Here is a 19,191-nt window from a genome sequence, read left to right on the forward strand (position 1 = left end):
GCTTAAGCCACTTGCCGAGCATTCTCGAAGAAACTTGGTAACTGAACACACCTCTGACGTTCTGGAGGCCCGAGACTGGATCTACTGTAATCTATATACCACACAGAGGATAATAACATGACTTCCTGCTGCTCCTGTACGGAATGGGTGTACTATAGTTACCTGAAATCAGACTCAGCTGTCTGTCAGACTTGTAACTGGCTGACCTGGCCTGACGTTTGACTGTAGCTGATATGAGCAGGAATTTGGCATTTGTTCAGGGTGCTGGCGATAACTCGCCCACTTTCCTGAAAGACTGTGCAATCTTTAACGTCCATTAATTACACCTCAAATTAATTTGAGCAACAAAACAGCTGCTTGTGCGGTAAAAAAAAATTTCCATATTTTTACCTCCGCCTATATCCGTGTGGATATACGCGGCTATATCAGATCAGAATTTGATATAGCTCTTGAATCTGATATAGCTGAAGGTGGATGGAGGTTGTTTTCACCCCTGTCTATCTATCTGTCTGCTTGTTTGTCTGTTTGTGAACAGGATATGTCAAAAAGTTGTGGACGGATTCAGACGAAATTTGGTTGAGAGCTTGGGTATTTAACAAGGACGAAATGATTCGATTTTGCTGAAGATCCAGATTCAGATCCGGCTAGTATAATTCTTTAAGCGATTCTTCAACATTGGGAGATTGGGCCAAAAACGATATACAGCAGGATATCTCAAAAAGTTGTGAATAGATTCGGATGAAACTTGGTGGAGAGGTTGGGTGTGCGACGAGGACTAATCGATTCAATTTTGATGAAGATCTGAGTATGGATTCGGATATGAGAATTATTTAATTTTAAAGTGATTCTTCACTATTGAGAGATGGGGCTAAAACCAACATATAGCAGGATATCTCAAAAAAATCTGGATGGATTTGGACGAAACTTGGTGGGCGAAACTTGTGGGTGTGGGTGGGTGTGGGTGTGGGTGGGTGGGCGAAACTTGGTGACAGGTTGTGTGTGTGACAAGGAAGAATCGATTCAATTTCGGTGAAAGATCCGGATCCGGCTAGTATAATTCTTTAAGCGATTCTTCAACATTGGGAGATTGGGCCAAAAACGATATACAGCAGGATATCTCAAAAAGTTGTGAATAGATTCGGACGAAACTTGGTGGAGAGGTTGGGTGTGCGACGAGGACTAATCGATTCAATTTTGATGAAGATCTGAGTATGGATTCGGATATGAGAATTATTTAATTTTAAAGTGATTCTTCACTATTGAGAGATGGGGCTAAAACCAACATATAGCAGGATATCTCAAAAAAATCTGGATGGATTTGGACGAAACTTGGTGGGCGAAACTTGTGGGTGTGGGTGGCTGTGGGTGGGTGGGTGGGCGAAACTTGGAAACTTGGTGACAGGCTGTGTGTGTGACAAGGAAGAATCGATTCAATTTCGGTGAAAGATCCGGATCCGGCTAGTATAATTTTTGAGTGATTCTTCACCATTGGGAGATCGGGCCAAAAACAATATACAGCAGGATATCTCAAAAGGTTGTGGATGGATTCAGACGAAATTTGGTGGAGAGGTTAGGTATTTAGCAAGGAGGAAATAATTCGATTTTTCTGACGATCCGGATATGGATCTGGATCCGAGAATTTTTAAAGTGATTCTTCACCATTAAGAGATAAGGCAAAAAAACAATATATCGCCCAATATCTCGAAAAAAATGTGGGTGGGTAGGTTGGGTATGTGACAAGGAAGAATTGATTCAATTATGGTGAAGATGTGAATCTGGATCTGTATCAGATCCTTTTTTAAAAAGTGATTTTTCTCCATTGAGTGATATGGCCAAAAACGACACATAGCACGATATTTCCAAAAGTTGTGGATGACTTGTGACAAAACTAGGTGGATGGTTTGGCGACAAGAACAAGCCGATTACATTTTGGTTCAGGTCAAAATCCAGATCTGGCCTATCAGTGGGATATCAAATGTAAACTGTTCAGCCTGGCAGAGGTGTATTCTCCACCGAGTGCCATTCTAGTTAACCTCGCCAGAGGAGAGGGCATTGCATTTGAGTCCGTTTGTTACTTGCCGGAATAGATTCCGGCAAGTATGTTGGTTGGTTGATTTGTCTGTCTGTTTGTGCGCAGTACTACGTCTACATCGTTGCACATAGCATCGCCATACTTTACACACATATTTGCCTTGCCCTGGAATAGACTGTGCCCAATTTTTAACTCTCTAGGCCCAAGGTCAAGCTCAAGGTCACCCAAAACGTGAAATCAGGGGGGTCGAGTTTTCATTTAAAATATATTTCAAACCGCTATAACTCAAAGTACAAGAGATATGCATACACTTACTGTTACTAACATATAGGAAGTCACATACGACATTTCATTTGGCACCATGACTTTTGAATTTGAGTGACCTTGAAAGGTCAAACTCAAGGTCAAAAATTGTTTTTTTTACGAATAACTCTGGCAAACATTATCCGATTCCCTTCTAACCAACACCCCTGAAAAAAAGTACATTCCGGCAAGTCCTCGGTCTCTGACCGATTTCTAGTCTGTTTGTTTGTCCGCACAGAATAAATATGATTTTCTCTGTAACCGTTGGTCTGATTGACAGGAATTTTTCACCATATGTGCACCTCCACCTGTATAATTATTTAATGATGATTATGATGTCATCGGTCACGTGGTTTTGTCGCCATCTTGGAAAAACCGAAAAACTTTGCACCTCTATATCTCCGAACGCACTGAATAGAAAAAATTGAGACATGGCTCATTACAAAGAACTCTCCATGGGGAATAAAATATGTTAATGATGATGTCATAGGTGCCTCCATTATGACGTCATAATTCGATAAGTACAAAACTTCATGGGTCCGATCAAGATGAAATTTCAAGATGAAATACGAGCCGTCTCAGTTTTTTCTATTCAGCACTTTCGGAGATATAGAGGTGCAAAGTTTTTCGGTTTTTCCAAGATGGCGGCCAAACCACATGACCAATGACGTCATAATTATTTTTTTCTCCACCAGTTTATGCCGACATGGCGCTCAAGAAATTGCATCTTGATTGGATGAAGTTTTGTACTTGTCGAATTATCGAATTATGACGTCATTATGGAGGCCTTGGGCCCATAGAGTTAAAAATTGGGCACAGTCTATTCCAGGGCAAGACAAATATGTGTGTAAAGTATGTCGATGCTATGTGCAACGATGTAGACGTAGTACTGCACACAAACAGACAGACAGACAGATGAAAAATCGGTCAGAGACCGAGGACTTGCCAGAATGTACTTTTTTAATCGGCCATTTTGGATCATTAAAAGTAAATAATGACCTCTGCCAAAGTTCAAACGACGTGGGTTTAATCTCTACATGAGAGAATTCCACATAGCTATTTGGGCGGTGTATAAGCTAACAGATCGCTGTCTCCATCGATCTTGCCAAGGCCGTAACACCTATCGGCTGAAAATCCTTTTAACTGTTGACTTGGTAATTTTTACAATGAAGGAAACACGTATCGGGAGTACATACGACATAGCGATTGTGAATGTGACAGCTCTGAGGCGTCTTTTGCTTCGAATCGCAGTGCCGGCGAGCACCAACATGGCGGCTGTAAGATTAAAATCTGGCTTCAAGCCCCCTCACCACCCAAAGCCTTCAACCAGACATATTAACACGCTCCTCCCCCTTCATTCCCATTCTTCAAAGCAAAGCGGGAAAAATTGTTGTTTCGCCATTATATATTACTAGCAACGGTACCCGCCCTAAGGGCGGGGCTTCAATTGGGAGGCGCAAATGATTGGGTGACCGTCGTTTTGGGTGACGTTGAGCTTGAACTTGGGCCTAGAGAGTTAAAAATTGGGCATAGTCTATTCCAGGGCAAGGCAAATATGTGTGTAAAGTATGGCGATGCCATGTGCAACGATGTAGACGTAGTACTGCGCACAAACAGACAGACAGACAAACCAACCAACCAATATACTTGCCGGAATCTATTCCGGCAAGTAACAAACCAACCAACCAACATACTTGCCGGAATCTATTCCGGCAAGTAAGAAACAGACTCAAATGCAATACCCTCTCCTCTGGCGAGGTTAACAAGGATGACCACACACTGTGGTCACAACATGCGATACAAAATGTATATTTTTCACCTCCTCTGTCCACTCAACTCTCTCATTCTTGCTGTTGAAGGTATTATACAATTAATCTCTGAGGGTCTTCACAGTTTAGTTCAGTATCGATTTTGAATCTAACAGACAGGTGGGTCTGGTTTCAGGCAACGAGTACACCACTTTGAGCAGGAGCAGCAGGATGGGTTATGTTGTTATCCTCTGTAGGTTATATAGATTAAAATATATGTGATGGAGAATAATTAAATGTAGTTAAAAGGGGGAGATGTGATGTATGTGCTGTGCATCGTGCATCTCGGACGTATCACCAGAAGCAGACTTTGCCTCGTCAGCATACAACTCCGAACCAATGAGGTGCGTCTTTGTACCACCCGCTTTCTCTTTGTTTGTGGGATAGACAAGCTGGAGCGATATGGCCACTCTTGTGGCAGAAATGGCATGTGGCATTTTTGTAGCGACATTTATCTGGTGAATGCCGACGATCACAGCGATGACACCTGTTGCTCCCATAACTCATTTGTGATGGACGTCCGGGTCTACCGACAGTAGAACTGCTTTCATCTGTCGCTCGTCCGAGATACCATTCGCCTCGAAGTAGAATTCCAAACGTCTTCCAATCACCCCATGGGCGTTGAATTTATCAATGCGGCCATATGACTTCATCATGGATTCCTTCGTGAAGAAGCAGAAAAAAATCGGAGAACCTCACGAACTGGGTGAATGCCACGGGCAATTAAAGTTTCCTCCGAAGGTTTATCTTCGTCGCCATGTGTGGTTCCACCAAAAGAACACCGATTCAGTTAAATTCAGAGTGGCTTTTATCGTGTGAGCAGCAAGCACAACACTGCTTCCGGGCCCGCCAACCTGGAAGTGACGTGTACATCCGGATCCGCTTGATATATGTTATTGACAGTGAGGTCAGATGTTGCATACATCACACAGTACATTTAGGCTCGGGCCTCAAGAATGTCAGCAGTGTATTCAGTTAGCAAGTTTCCGTATTCCTGCTCTCTCTATGGTAAAAAACATTTTGTTTATAAAAACCTGAACATTGTCAATCGAGGTACAGGACTTTATCATTAAGCACGACAGAATTGGGTTTAAAAATCCGCTGATGGGCCGATTGGGAAATGTGCATTTAACGCGCATATGGCATCATTCAAAAATTCTGCCAACCGGCTTGATTAAACCTCACTAATAATTATTTAACACTCGACCCAAACAAAGCCAATGGAAATATGATGCAACAAAGCCGGACAGCATATTATAATCAGCAGAGGCCGATATAGGCCTAATGTGCTAGGCCTTGGAAACAAGATGGCAGCCATATAATTTTGCCTCTGCACTATGGTGGGTGGAGTCAAGCGACAGATGTGTATGTGGTCCTGCAGATGTTCGACCAAATGGGTGCACATTTCAAAAGTCGGACCCCAACAACAACAGCAGCAACGCAAAGCTCTTCATGTCGCAGGTAAAAGTAAACATCAGGTATTGTATGACATGTAAAGCAAAACAAAATTTCGGTAAAATCTATTTCAATCAAATCGGATCTGCACTGCTGATGGCAAATGTAGAATTTTATTTTTTACAAATATTGGTTTGCATTGAGGAATCTAAATGTAATGGAGCAAGTGCATGTACATAGTCACGTGAAAAAGTAAGTACACCCCATGTAAAGTTTTGACTTTTTCAACATATTTCAACATACAGCTATTTGATCTTCATTTCATCAATATTGACAGATAAAGGTGATATAATACAACAAATATCATGAAACATTTACATTTTGTAGTCCATTGTATAATTTAAATAAACATAAATGCAAATTTCACATGTGGAAAAAGTAAGTACACCCCTACATTTATCACTACTTCAAATACCTAAAATTAGAATCAGGTGCACCAGCTCAGGTGCAAATGATTAGAACATCGTAGAGAGGATCTTGGAGGAACCTGTCTTATTTAAACCTCAGACATTTACTTTGGTTTTCTCTTTGTTGTTGAAGTGTGCGGCATCATCATGCCTAGATCAAAATAGCTCTCTGAGGCCTTCAGAAAGAAGGTTATAGATGCGTACGAGTCTGGGAAGGGATTTTAAAAGATCTCCAAACAATTTGAAATCGATCATTCGACTGTCCGGAAGATCATCTACAAGTGGAGAAGATTCCAAACAACTGCCAACTTGTTCAGGCCAGGCCGCCCCAGCAAGTTCAGCCCGAGAGCAGACCGCAAGATGCTGAAAGAAGTCTCGAAGAACCCCAGAATGTCATCACGGGACCTACAGGTAGCTCTTGCCACTGTTGATGTCAAAGTGCACGAGTCTACCATCAGAAAGAGGCTGCACAAATTTGATCTACATGGGAGGTGTGCCAGGAGGAAACCTTTGCTGTCGAGAAAGAACATTAGGGCAAGACTAAAGTTTGCCAATGAACATCAAGGCAAAGACCAGCACTTCTGGAACAATGTGCTCTGGACAAATGAGTCAAAGGTAGAGCTATTTGGCCACAGTACCAGAAGACATGTTTGGCGAAAACCAAAGACAGCACTTGATCACAAGAACCTGATACCAACTGTAAAGCATAGTGGTGGAAATATTGTGGTTTGGGGCAGCTTTGCTGCATCAGGGCCTGGGCAGCTCACCATCATAGAATCCACGATGAATTCTTCATTGTACCAGAGGGTGCTTGAGGATAATGTGAGGCTATCTGTCGGAGAGTTGAAGCTCAACCGAAGGTGGACCTTGCAACATGACAATGACCCTAAAAATACCAGTAAATCCACCAAGGAATGGCTGAAAAGAAAGAAATGGAGGGTTCTGGAATGGCCAAGTCAAAGCCCGGACCTAAATCCCATCGAGATGTTGTGGGGGGGATTTGAAACGAGCTGTGCATGCAAGAAACCCCTCAAACATCGCACAGCTGAAACAATCTGCATGGAGGAGTGGGCAAAAATTTCTCCCAGTCGATGTCAGAGACTGGTAGACAGTTATAAGAAATGCCTACTTGAGGTTGTTTCTGCCAAAGGGGGCAATACCACCTATTAGAGCCAAGGGTGTACTTACTTTTTCCACCGAAGGCACGTGATATGTCAAGGGAGACAGCTCAAATTTCCTGTTTGGCATTGAGGACCTCCATCCATTGTTGAGAAAGCAGAAGCAGCATGTCCAGAGTAGAGTGACCAGGTCTGGAACCAAATTGATGATCAGAGATCAAGCCATTGGAGAAGAGGAAAGATTTAATATCTGAAGCAATGATGGATTCCATGACTTTGCTGATAATTGGGAGAAGGCTGATTGGTCTGTCGTTGCTGGGATCTGCTTTTTGCACCTTTTTTGTGCAAAGTGGTGATGTTGGCAGATTTCCAAGCAGATGGCAGATGACCTTGAGCAAAAGAGAGGGTGAAGAGAACAGAGAGAGGGAGTGAAAGAGCGGAAGAACAGGATTTTAGGACCCGTGGGCTGATGCCGTCAGGTCCAGTTGCAGAATCAGAGTCGAGGTTTGACAGAAACTTTTCCACCTTGTCAGGAGTAAAGGACACAGAGTCCAGGAGCAGCTGGGTACGGTGGGTACAGAGAGGGATTGGTTTGGGGCACAAGATTTAGAGGCAAACACAGAGTTGAGGCATTCAGCTTTTTCACGTGCGGAGTCAGCTGTGTGGACGTTTGAGGTGAGGGAGGGGATGGAGGGGGAACAAACACCAGAAACAGATATGACCAGACGCCACCAGGATTTGGAAGAGGGAGACAGATAAGAGAGTTCGGTCCTGAGAACGGAGAGATATTGTTTCCTGGCTCTCCTGAGGGTGGACACACACTTGTTTTGGGCTTTGTGAAAGGAAATGAGATTTCCTTCCGTTGGATTTGCTTTCCAGGAGACGAAAGCAAGTTGTTTCTGGGCAATAGCCTCACCACAAGATTCTGTGTACCATGGACGGGAGGAAGGGTATGACAACTGAAGACGAGATGGGATAAATCTGTGCATGAGAGAGCAATTTACTTTGGAAGAATTCCCAGGATGAGTTGATGTCAGAGGCGGTAGAGATGGGAGACCAGTCCAGATGATTGATGGCTGCTTGAAGACTGTGCCAGTTGGCCTGAGTGAAATGCCAGACCCGTCAATGCTGAGGAGGCTCTCTGAGAATGGTCAGAGAGATGGCTACTTTAACAAGCACATGATCAGATGAGCCGATTGGAGCAGAAGAAGAGCAGCAGACATTTTCAGGGAAGTTAGTCATAACCATGTCCAGAAGAGAAGATGCTCCGTTGACTGAGTACTGTGGCCAAATAGCTCTACCTTTGACTCATCTCTCCAGAGCACATTGTTCCAGAAGTGCTGGTCTTTGCCGAAGGTGTTCACTGGCAAACTTTAGTCTTGCCCTGATGTTCTTTCTGGACAGCAAAGGTTTCCTCCTGGCACACCTCCCATGTAGGTCAAATTTGTGCAGCCTCTTTCTTATGGTAGACTCGTGCACTTTGACATCAACAGTGGCAAGAGCTACCTGTAGGTCCCGTGATGATATTCTGGGGTTCTTAGAGACTTCTTTCAGCATCTTGCGGTCTGCTCTCGGGCTGAACTAGCTGGGGCGTCCTGGCCGGAACAAGTCGGCAGTTGTTTGGAATCTTCTCCACTTGTACAGATGATCTTCCGGACAGTCGAATGATTGATTTCAAATTGTTTGGAGATCCTTTAAAATCCCTTCCCAGACTCGTAGGCATCTATAACCTTCTTTCTGAAGGCCTCAGAGAGCTCTTTTGATCTAGGCATGGTGACGCCACACACTTCAACAACAAAGAGCAAACCAAACGAAATGTCTGAGGTTTAAATAAGACAGGTTCCTCCAAGATCCTCTCTAACGATGTTCTAATCATTTGCACCTGAGCTGGTGCACCTGATTCTAATTTTAGGTATTTGAAGTAGTGATAAATGTAGGGGTGCACTTACTTTTTCCACATGCGAAATTTGCATTTATGTTTATTTAAATGATACAATGGACTACAAAATGTAAATGTTTCATGATATTTGTTGTATTATATTGTGGCGGACACAAAAGCCCACTGGCGTGGTGACATCATTCCACGCACCAAGTGGGCGGTGGCCCCGCCCGAGGGGTAGGCGTGGCCTCATGATATACCCGGGCGACCAGCCCGGAGAAGTTCAGTGTTACAGTGTAGTCTTACAATAAAGACGTTTGTATGTTACCGCTTGTCCGTTTCCTCCTTGCTCACAAGCAGCGCGCGTAACGCCGCGCTTTACTGGTGACCCTCGACGTTGGATCTGCCGTAGCGATCCTTCCACACGCAACGACAAGTCAATGGCGATTAAACTTCCCGAATTTTGGGAGGCCCAGGCCGAGGTCTGGTTCGTTCAAGCCGAAGCCCAATTTCAGCTTCGGCGCCTCACCAACGACGACCTGCGCTACTGCCATGTCGTCGCCTCCCTCGGGCCCGGCACGGCCGCTCGAGTTGTGTCCGTCCTTCGCCACCCACCGGACGGCCACAAGTACGAGGCACTCAAGCGGCTACTCCTAGCCACGTTCAGCCTCACGGACGACGCACGGGCCGACCGCCTCCTGGATCTCCCCGAGCTCGGTGAGACGGGCCCGTCGGTCCGAATGGACCATATGCTGTCACTGTTGGGCGACGAAGCCCCCGGTTCGCTATTCCGGGCGCTTTTCCGTCGCCAACTTCCAGCGCAGGTTCGCCTCGCGTTGGCCGGGACCGGGCTAACGGAACCCCGAGCATTGGCGGCCGAGGCGGACAAGTACTTCGCCGCTTCGGACACGCGGGCGAGCGTTGGCGTGGCCGTCACGGCCTTCGACGCTGCTGTTCCACAGCATCATCTTCTACAGCACGCTGAGTTTCAGCAGCATGCTGATACGCACCTCGTGAACGCCGCCACGCCCCGCCCACCGCCGCGGCGAAAACTGCCACCGCGGGGAAACCCGTCGACTCCACCGGCCTGGCGGAGCCAGCCGCGCTCCTCCAGCTCCACCACCTGGTGCTGGTTCCACGCCAAGTTCGGCCACGAAGCTCGGCGGTGTCATCCGCCGTGCTCCTTCAACGGGTCGGGAAACGCCCGGGCCGGCGCTCAATTGTGGCGATGAGCGCCGGCCGTTCGAGCAGCCTGCTGTTCATAACGGACACCTTCTCCGGGCGCCGTTACCTGTGCGACACGGGAGCACAGGTGAGTGTCATTCCCGCCGGCACGTCAGACAAGCACGCCGCGGGTGGGGGCCCCGCGCTGCTTGCCGCGAACGGGACGCCCATCCGTACGTACGGAAAACGCTGCCTCTTTCTGCGGTTTGGAGGGCAGGTTTTCCGATGGACGTTCGTCACCGCCGACGTGCCCATGGCACTGCTTGGCGCGGACTTCCTGTGCGCTAATGGGCTCCTGGTCGACGTCAAGCGCAGACGGCTTGTCCAGGCCGAGACGTTCAGCTCGCTCGCATGTGCGTTGCCCAGCTCAACGAGCGGCTTGCCAAGCGGCTTGCCGAACGATTCGGTTCCGGCCACGTTGGTCTGTACGCTTCCGGCAGCGGACGCATTCACCCGCCTCCTCGCCGGCTTCCCGGCCCTCACGCGGCCCACCTTCTCGGCGGGGGCCGTCAAGCACGGGGTGGCCCATCACATCCCCACCGTCGGGCCACCGGTCTACGCCCGGGCACGCCGCCTCGAGCCGACGAAGCTGGCGGTGGCAAAAGCGGAGTTCGCTACCCTGGAGCGACTCGGCATCGTTCGGCGCTCAGAGAGCGCTTGGGCGTCGCCGCTGCACATCGTGCCGAAGCCCGGCGGGGGATGGCGTCCGTGCGGGGACTATCGCCGTCTCAATGACGCCACGAGTCCCGACCGCTACCCCGTCCCCCACATTCAGGACTTTTCCGCCCGTTTGGCGGGCAGGTCCTTCTTCTCGAAGGTGGACCTCATACGCGGCTACCATCAGGTCCCCGTCAGGCCGGAGGACGTCCCGAAGACGGCGGTCATCACGCCATTCGGACTCTTCGAGTTCCTGCGCATGCCCTTCGGTCTGAAGAATGCGGCTCAGGCGTTCCAGCGACTGATGGACAGCGTCCTGCGCGACTTGGATTTTGTCTACGTCTACCTGGACGATATCCTCGTCACCAGCGCGTCCCGCGAAGAGCACCTACGCCACCTCCGCACGCTCTTCGAACGCCTGGGCCAGCATGGCCTGATTGTGAACCCCGCAAAGTGCCGGTTCGGCGCCGCCACAATCGATTTTCTGGGGCACCGTGTCACCAGGCACGGAGCCGTCCCCCTGCCGGCCAAGGTGGAGGCGGTGAAGGGGTTTCCGCGCCCCCGCACGATCAGAGGGCTGCAGGAGTTCCTGGGCATGGTGAACTTTTACCATCGGTTCCTGCCCCGTATCGCCCAGCTCCTGCGCCCCCTGCACGAAGCTCTCCGAGGTAAGCCGGGCAAAGGCGACGTTACCTGGACCGAGCAGATGGACACGGCGTTCACGGGCGCGAAGCTCGCCTTGGCTAACGCCACCATGCTCGCGCACCCGGCGCCCGATGCACCGATCGCCCTCACCACCGATGCCTCGGACTACGCAGTGGGCGCGGTGCACGAGCAATGGGTGCGTGGAGCTTGGCAACCGCTGGCGTTCTTTAGCCGGCAGCTTCGCCCGCCCGAACGCCGTTACAGTACCTTCGACCGCGAGTTGCTCGGACTTCACTTGGCGGTCAGGCACTTCCGCCATCTGCTCGAGGGCCGGGCGTTCACTGCCTTCGTCGACCACAAGCCGCTGATCTTCGCGATGGGCAAGGTCACCGAGCCGTGGTCGGCCCGGCAGCAGCGTCACCTCTCGGCCGTGTCCGAGTACACGACGGACATCCAGCACGTCGCGGGGAAGGACAACCCGGTGGCGGATTGCCTTTCCCGGGCCGTCGCCCACGCAGTCCACCTCGGCATCGACTATGCCCGGATGGCAGCGGACCAGGCCGCTGACCCCGACGTCCAGGCCTTGCGGACCGCCGTCACGGGCCTCCGCGTCACCGAGGTGCCGTTCGACGGCGCGGGCGCGGCCCTCTTGTGCGACGGCTCCCTCGGGCGTCCTCACCCCATTGTGCCCGCGGGCTGGCAGCGCCAGGTGTTTGACGCCATCCACGGCCTGTCCCACCCGGGCGCGAGGGCCTCCCAAAGGCTGATCGCCGACAAGTTCGTCTGGCATGGCCTCCGGAAGGCCGTCCGCGGCTGGGCCAGGACATGCCTCGCGTGCCAGCGCGCCAAGGTGCACCGGCACACCCAGGCCCCGTTGGCCCCATTCACGGTGCCGGAACGCCGGTTTGACCACGTCCACGTGGACCTGGTGGGACCTCTGCCCCCCTCGCGGGGTTTCACCCACGTCCTCACCATGGTGGACCGCACCACCCGGTGGCCGGAGGCCGTGCCCTTGGCGTCGACAACGGCGGCCGATGTCGCGCAGGCTTTCATCGCCACCTGGGTCGCCCGGTTCGGCGCCCCCTCAGACATCTCATCCGACCGCGGCCCCCAGTTCACCTCGGAGCTCTGGGGGGCGGTTGCGCAGGGGCTCGGGGTCCGGCTGCACCGAACCACGGCCTATCACCCCCAGGCTAACGGCCTGTGTGAGCGATTTCACCGCTCATTGAAGGCCGCGCTCCGGGCCACCCTCCGCGACGGCGGCTGGGTCGACAGGCTCCCCTGGGTCCTGCTGGGCCTCCGGACGGCGCCCAAGGAGGACCTGCGCGCATCCGCGGCGGAGTTGGTCTTCGGGCAACCGCTGCGGGTGCCGGGCGAGTTCCTCCCCGACTCCACGGCACCATGGTCCGCGGCACAGCAGCGCTCCGCTCTGCAAGAGACCGCCCAGAGGTTCGCCCCGGTGCCAACGGCATGCCACGGGCACCCACCGACGCACGTCGCCCCGGAGCTTCGCACGGCGGAGTACGTCTTCGTCCGCCACGATGCCCATCGGACACCACTGCGGCCCCCGTACGACGGGCCTTTCCGCGTGCTGGAGACCGGGGCGAAGCACTTCACCCTGGACATCGGCGGTACTCCTGACCGCGTTTCGGTAGACCGCCTCAAGCCGGCCCACCTCGATGTGGACCATCCACCGCCAGTGGCCCGACCCCCACGTCGGGGCCGCCCTCCTGCGGGCGGACCCCCGGCACCGCCCAGCCCCGCCGCCACGGCGCCCCCCGGTCCTGCACCCATCCCAGGGGCAGCCAGGGGCATCCCACCTGGTATCCCTGCACCCCGGACGCCGCCGATCGCCAGGGGGCGCTTCGGCCGGGTCATTCGTCTGCCCCGCAAACTGGCCCTCCAGGTGCGCGGGAATTCTGGGGGGGCGCGTGTGGCGGACACAAAAGCCCACTGGCGTGGTGACATCATTCCACGCACCAAGTGGGCGGTGGCCACGCCCGAGGGGTAGGCGTGGCCTCATGATATACCCGGGCGACCAGCCCGGAGAAGTTCAGTGTTACAGTGTAGTCTTACAATAAAGACGTTTGTATGTTACCGCTTGTCCGTTTCCTCCTTGCTCACAAGCAGCGCGCGTAACGCCGCGCTTTAATATCACCTTTATCTCTCAATATTGTTGAAATGAAGATCAAATAGCTGTATGTTGAAATATGTTGAAAAAGTCAAAACTTTACATGGGGTGTACTTACTTTTTCACATGACTGTGCATGCACAAAAGCAGTACGCATGTTTTCACTTCATATAGAAAGACCAAACGCGGGTTAATTTTATTTTAGGAAGCGATCGAGACAGTGGTCTATTGCCTATACACCACCCAAATAAAGGGATGTGTCAGAAGAATGTGTTTCATTCCTGGATCAACATGGCTGATCGGGTGGATATTCATTCTGCTATGGTATTAATCATCATAAATATAATCACAAGATCCCCTTGGCAGCTCCCATAGGGAGTGGGTGTTTCCATGTAATATGAAGAACTATCCCAAGCAGAACATTTTGACATGTGTAAACAAACTCAAATATGACCTATCAAAGGCAGGATTGAAAAATAATAAATGCACTAAAGTGAAATAGTCTGCAACGGGATGGAAAATTTGATGTTTGATGCAAAAGATTTGTACAAATAAATTGTTGTATTTTGCAGCAACACAAACAATGATGTCGACGACGAATGCCACATCAACAACCGAATCGCATGTCACAGGTGATCAATGCGATGGATTCAACACCACTTTCTGTCAAGCCAATGATGATGGGCAGTATGCAAACCCCGCAAACCCCACAACGTTTTTCTCTTGTTCCGATCACATCACGTATTGCATTGGTTGTCCAGCAAACCTCATCTACAATGAAGCAACTAACAGCTGTGAATGGCCTTACACACCAACCACTTCCACCACATCCTCACCCATTACTGGTAGTCAGTGCGGCATCTTTGACACCACATTCTGCCTAGACAAAGCAGATGGACAATATGCAAATCCAGCAAACCCAAGAACGTTTTTCTCTTGTGTCGAGGGCACCACCTACTGCATGGTTTGTCCTGCAAACCTCATCTATAATGAAGTAACTAACCGCTGTGAATGGCCTTACACACCAACCACTTCCACCACATCCTCACCCATTACTGGTAGTCAGTGCGGCATCTTTGACACCACATTCTGCCTAAACAAAGCAGATGGACAATATGCAAATCCAGCAAACCCAAGAACGTTTTTCTCTTGTGTCGAGGGCACCACCTACTGCATGGTTTGTCCTGCAAACCTCATCTACAATGAAGTAACTAACCGCTGTGAATGGCCTTACACACCAACCACTTCCACCACATCCTCACCCATTACTGGTAGTCAGTGCGGCATCTTTGACACGACATTCTGCCAAAACAAAGCAGATGGACAATATGCAAATCCAGCAAACCCAAGAACGTTTTTCTCTTGTGTCGAGGGCACCACCTACTGCATGGTTTGTCCTGCAAACCTCATCTACAATGAAGTAACTAACCGCTGTGAATGGCCTTACACACCAACCACTTCCACCACATCCTCACCCATTACTGGTAGTCAGTGCGGCATCTTTGACACCACATTCTGCCAAAACAAATCAGATGGACAATATGCAAATCCAGCAAACCCCACAACGTTTTTCTCTTGTGTCGAGGGCACCACCTACTGCATGGTTTGTCCTGCAAACCTCATCTACAATGAAGTAACTAACCGCTGTGAATGGCCTTACACACCAACCACTTCCACCACATCCTCACCCATTACTGGTAGTCAGTGCGGCATCTTTGACACCACATTCTGCCAAGACAAAGCAGATGGACAATATGCAAATCCAGCAAACCCAAGAACGTTTTTCTCTTGTGTCGAGGGCACCACCTACTGCATGGTTTGTCCTGCAAACCTCATCTACAATGAAGTAACTAACCGCTGTGAATGGCCTTACACACCAACCACTTCCACCACATCCTCACCCATTACCGGTAGTCAGTGCGGCATCTTTGACACCACATTCTGCCAAAACAAATCAGATGGACAATATGCAAATCCAGCAAACCCCACAACGTTTTTCTCTTGTGTCGAGGGCACCACCTACTGCATGGTTTGTCCTGCAAACCTCATCTACAATGAAGTAACTAACCGCTGTGAATGGCCTTACACACCAACCACTTCCACCACATCCTCACCCATTACTGGTAGTCAGTGCGGCATCTTTGACACCACATTCTGCCAAAACAAATCAGATGGACAATATGCAAATCCAGCAAACCCCACAACGTTTTTCTCTTGTGTCGAGGGCACCACCTACTGCATGGTTTGTCCTGCAAACCTCATCTACAATGAAGTAACTAACCGCTGTGAATGGCCTTACACACCAACCACTTCCACCACATCCTCACCCATTACTGGTAGTCAGTGCGGCATCTTTGACACCACATTCTGCCAAAACAAATCAGATGGACAATATGCAAATCCAGCAAACCCCACAACGTTTTTCTCTTGTGTCGAGGGCACCACCTACTGCATGGTTTGTCCTGCAAACCTCATCTACAATGAAGTATCTAACCGCTGTGAATGGCCTTACACACCAACCACTTCCACCACATCCTCACCCATTACTGGTAGTCAGTGCGGCATCTTTGACACCACATTCTGCCAAAACAAAGCAGATGGACAATATGCAAATCCAGCAAACCCAAGAACGTTTTTCTCTTGTGTCGAGGGCACCACCTACTGCATGGTTTGTCCTGCAAACCTCATCTACAATGAAGTAACTAACCGCTGTGAATGGCCTTACACACCAACCACTTCCACCACATCCTCACCCATTACTGGTAGTCAGTGCGGCATCTTTGACACCACATTCTGCCAAAACAAATCAGATGGACAATATGCAAATCCAGCAAACCCCACAACGTTTTTCTCTTGTGTCGAGGGCACCACCTACTGCATGGTTTGTCCTGCAAACCTCATCTACAATGAAGTAACTAACCGCTGTGAATGGCCTTACACACCAACCACTTCCACCACATCCTCACCCATTACTGGTAGTCAGTGCAGCATCTTTGACACCACATTCTGCCAAGACAAAGTAGATGGACAATATGCAAATCCAGCAAACCCAAGAACGTTTTTCTCTTGTGTCGAGGGCACCACCTATTGCATGGTTTGTCCTGCAAACCTCATCTACAATGAAGTAACTAACCGCTGTGAATGGCCTTACACACCAACCACTTCCACCACATCCTCACCCATTACTGGAAGTCAGTGCGGCATCTTTGACACCACATTCTGCCTAGACAAAGCAGATGGACAATATGCAAATCCAGCAAACCCAAGAACGTTTTTCTCTTGTGTCGAGGGCACCACCTACTGCATGGTTTGTCCTGCAAACCTCATCTACAATGAAGTAACTAACCACTGTGAATGGCCTTACACACCAACCACTTCCACCACATCCTCACCCATTACTGGTAGTCAGTGCGGCATCTTTGACACCACATTCTGCCAAAACAAATCAGATGGACAATATGCAAATCCAGCAAACCCCACAACGTTTTTCTCTTGTGTCGAGGGCACCACCTACTGCATGGTTTGTCCTGCAAACCTCATCTACAATGAAGTAACTAACCGCTGTGAATGGCCTTACACACCAACCACTTCCACCACATCCTCACCCATTACTGGTAGTCAGTGCGGCATCTTTGACACCACATTCTGCCAAGACAAAGCAGATGGACAATATGCAAATCCAGCAAACCCAAGAACGTTTTTCTCTTGTGTCGAGGGCACCACCTACTGCATGGTTTGTCCTGCAAACCTCATCTACAATGAAGTAACTAACCGCTGTGAATGGCCTTACACACCAACCACTTCCACCACATCCTCACCCATTACTGGTAGTCAGTGCGGCATCTTTGACACCACATTCTGCCAAAACAAATCAGATGGACAATATGCAAATCCAGCAAACCCCACAACGTTTTTCTCTTGTGTCGAGGGCACCACCTACTGCATGGTTTGTCCTGCAAACCTCATCTACAATGAAGTAACTAATCGCTGTGAATGGCCTTACACACCAACCACTTCCACCACATCCTCACCCATTACTGGTAGTCAGTGCGGCATCTTTGACACCACATTCTGCCAAAACAAATCAGATGGACAATATGCAAATCCAGCAAACCCCACAACGTTTTTCTCTTGTGTCGAGGGCACCACCTACTGCATGGTTTGTCCTGCAAACCTCATCTACAATGAAGTAACTAACCGCTGTGAATGGCCTTACACACCAACCACTTCCACCACATCCTCACCCATTACTGGTAGTCAGTGCGGCATCTTTGACACCACATTCTGCCAAAACAAATCAGATGGACAATATGCAAATCCAGCAAACCCCACAACGTTTTTCTCTTGTGTCGAGGGCACCACCTACTGCATGGTTTGTCCTGCAAACCTCATCTACAATGAAGTAACTAACCGCTGTGAATGGCCTTACACACCAACCACTTCCACCACATCCTCACCCATTACTGGTAGTCAGTGCGGCATCTTTGACACGACATTCTGCCAAAACAAAGCAGATGGACAATATGCAAATCCAGCAAACCCAAGAACGTTTTTCTCTTGTGTCGAGGGCACCACCTACTGCATGGTTTGTCCTGCAAACCTCATCTACAATGAAGTAACTAACCGCTGTGAATGGCCTTACACACCAACCACTTCCACCACATCCTCACCCATTACTGGTAGTCAGTGCGGCATCTTTGACACCACATTCTGCCAAAACAAATCAGATGGACAATATGCAAATCCAGCAAACCCCACAACGTTTTTCTCTTGTGTCGAGGGCACCACCTACTGCATGGTTTGTCCTGCAAACCTCATCTACAATGAAGTAACTAACCGCTGTGAATGGCCTTACACACCAACCACTTCCACCACATCCTCACCCATTACTGGTAGTCAGTGCAGCATCTTTGACACCACATTCTGCCAAGACAAAGTAGATGGACAATATGCAAATCCAGCAAACCCAAGAACGTTTTTCTCTTGTGTCGAGGGCACCACCTACTGCATGGTTTGTCCTGCAAACCTCATCTACAATGAAGTAACTAACCGCTGTGAATGGCCTTACACACCAACCACTTCCACCACATCCTCACCCATTACTGGTAGTCAGTGCGGCATCTTTGACACCACATTCTGCCTAGACAAAGCAGATGGACAATATGCAAATCCAGCAAACCCAAGAACGTTTTTCTCTTGTGTCGAGGGCACCACCTACTGCATGGTTTGTCCTGCAAACCTCATCTACAATGAAGTAACTAACCGCTGTGAATGGCCTTACACACCAACCACTTCCACCACATCCTCACCCATTACTGGTAGTCAGTGCGGCATCTTTGACACCACATTCTGCCTAGACAAAGCAGATGGACAATATGCAAATCCAGCAAACCCAAGAACGTTTTTCTCTTGTGTCGAGGGCACCACCTACTGCATGGTTTGTCCTGCAAACCTCATCTACAATGAAGTAACTAACCACTGTGAATGGCCTTACACACCAACCACTTCCACCACATCCTCACCCATTACTGG

The 19,191-nt window shown here is 49.6% G+C and overlaps 1 protein-coding gene across 1 annotated transcript in view; it reads left to right on the forward strand.

Moving 5' to 3' along the window:
- The first annotated feature begins 4,776 nt into the window (after window positions 1-4,776).
- LOC144893385 (uncharacterized) overlaps window positions 4,777-19,191 on the forward strand; it is a 53,185-nt gene continuing 38,770 nt past the window's right edge. Inside the window, exon 1 of the mRNA XM_078783973.1 lies at window positions 4,777-4,958. Coding sequence (XP_078640099.1) covers window positions 4,777-4,958 — 182 coding nt within the window. The remainder of the gene's footprint in view (window positions 4,959-19,191) is intronic.

This window comes from Myxine glutinosa, chromosome 8, assembly GCF_964187855.1.
Source record: "Myxine glutinosa chromosome 8, kmMyxGlut1.1, whole genome shotgun sequence".
NCBI lineage: Eukaryota > Metazoa > Chordata > Myxini > Myxiniformes > Myxinidae > Myxine > Myxine glutinosa.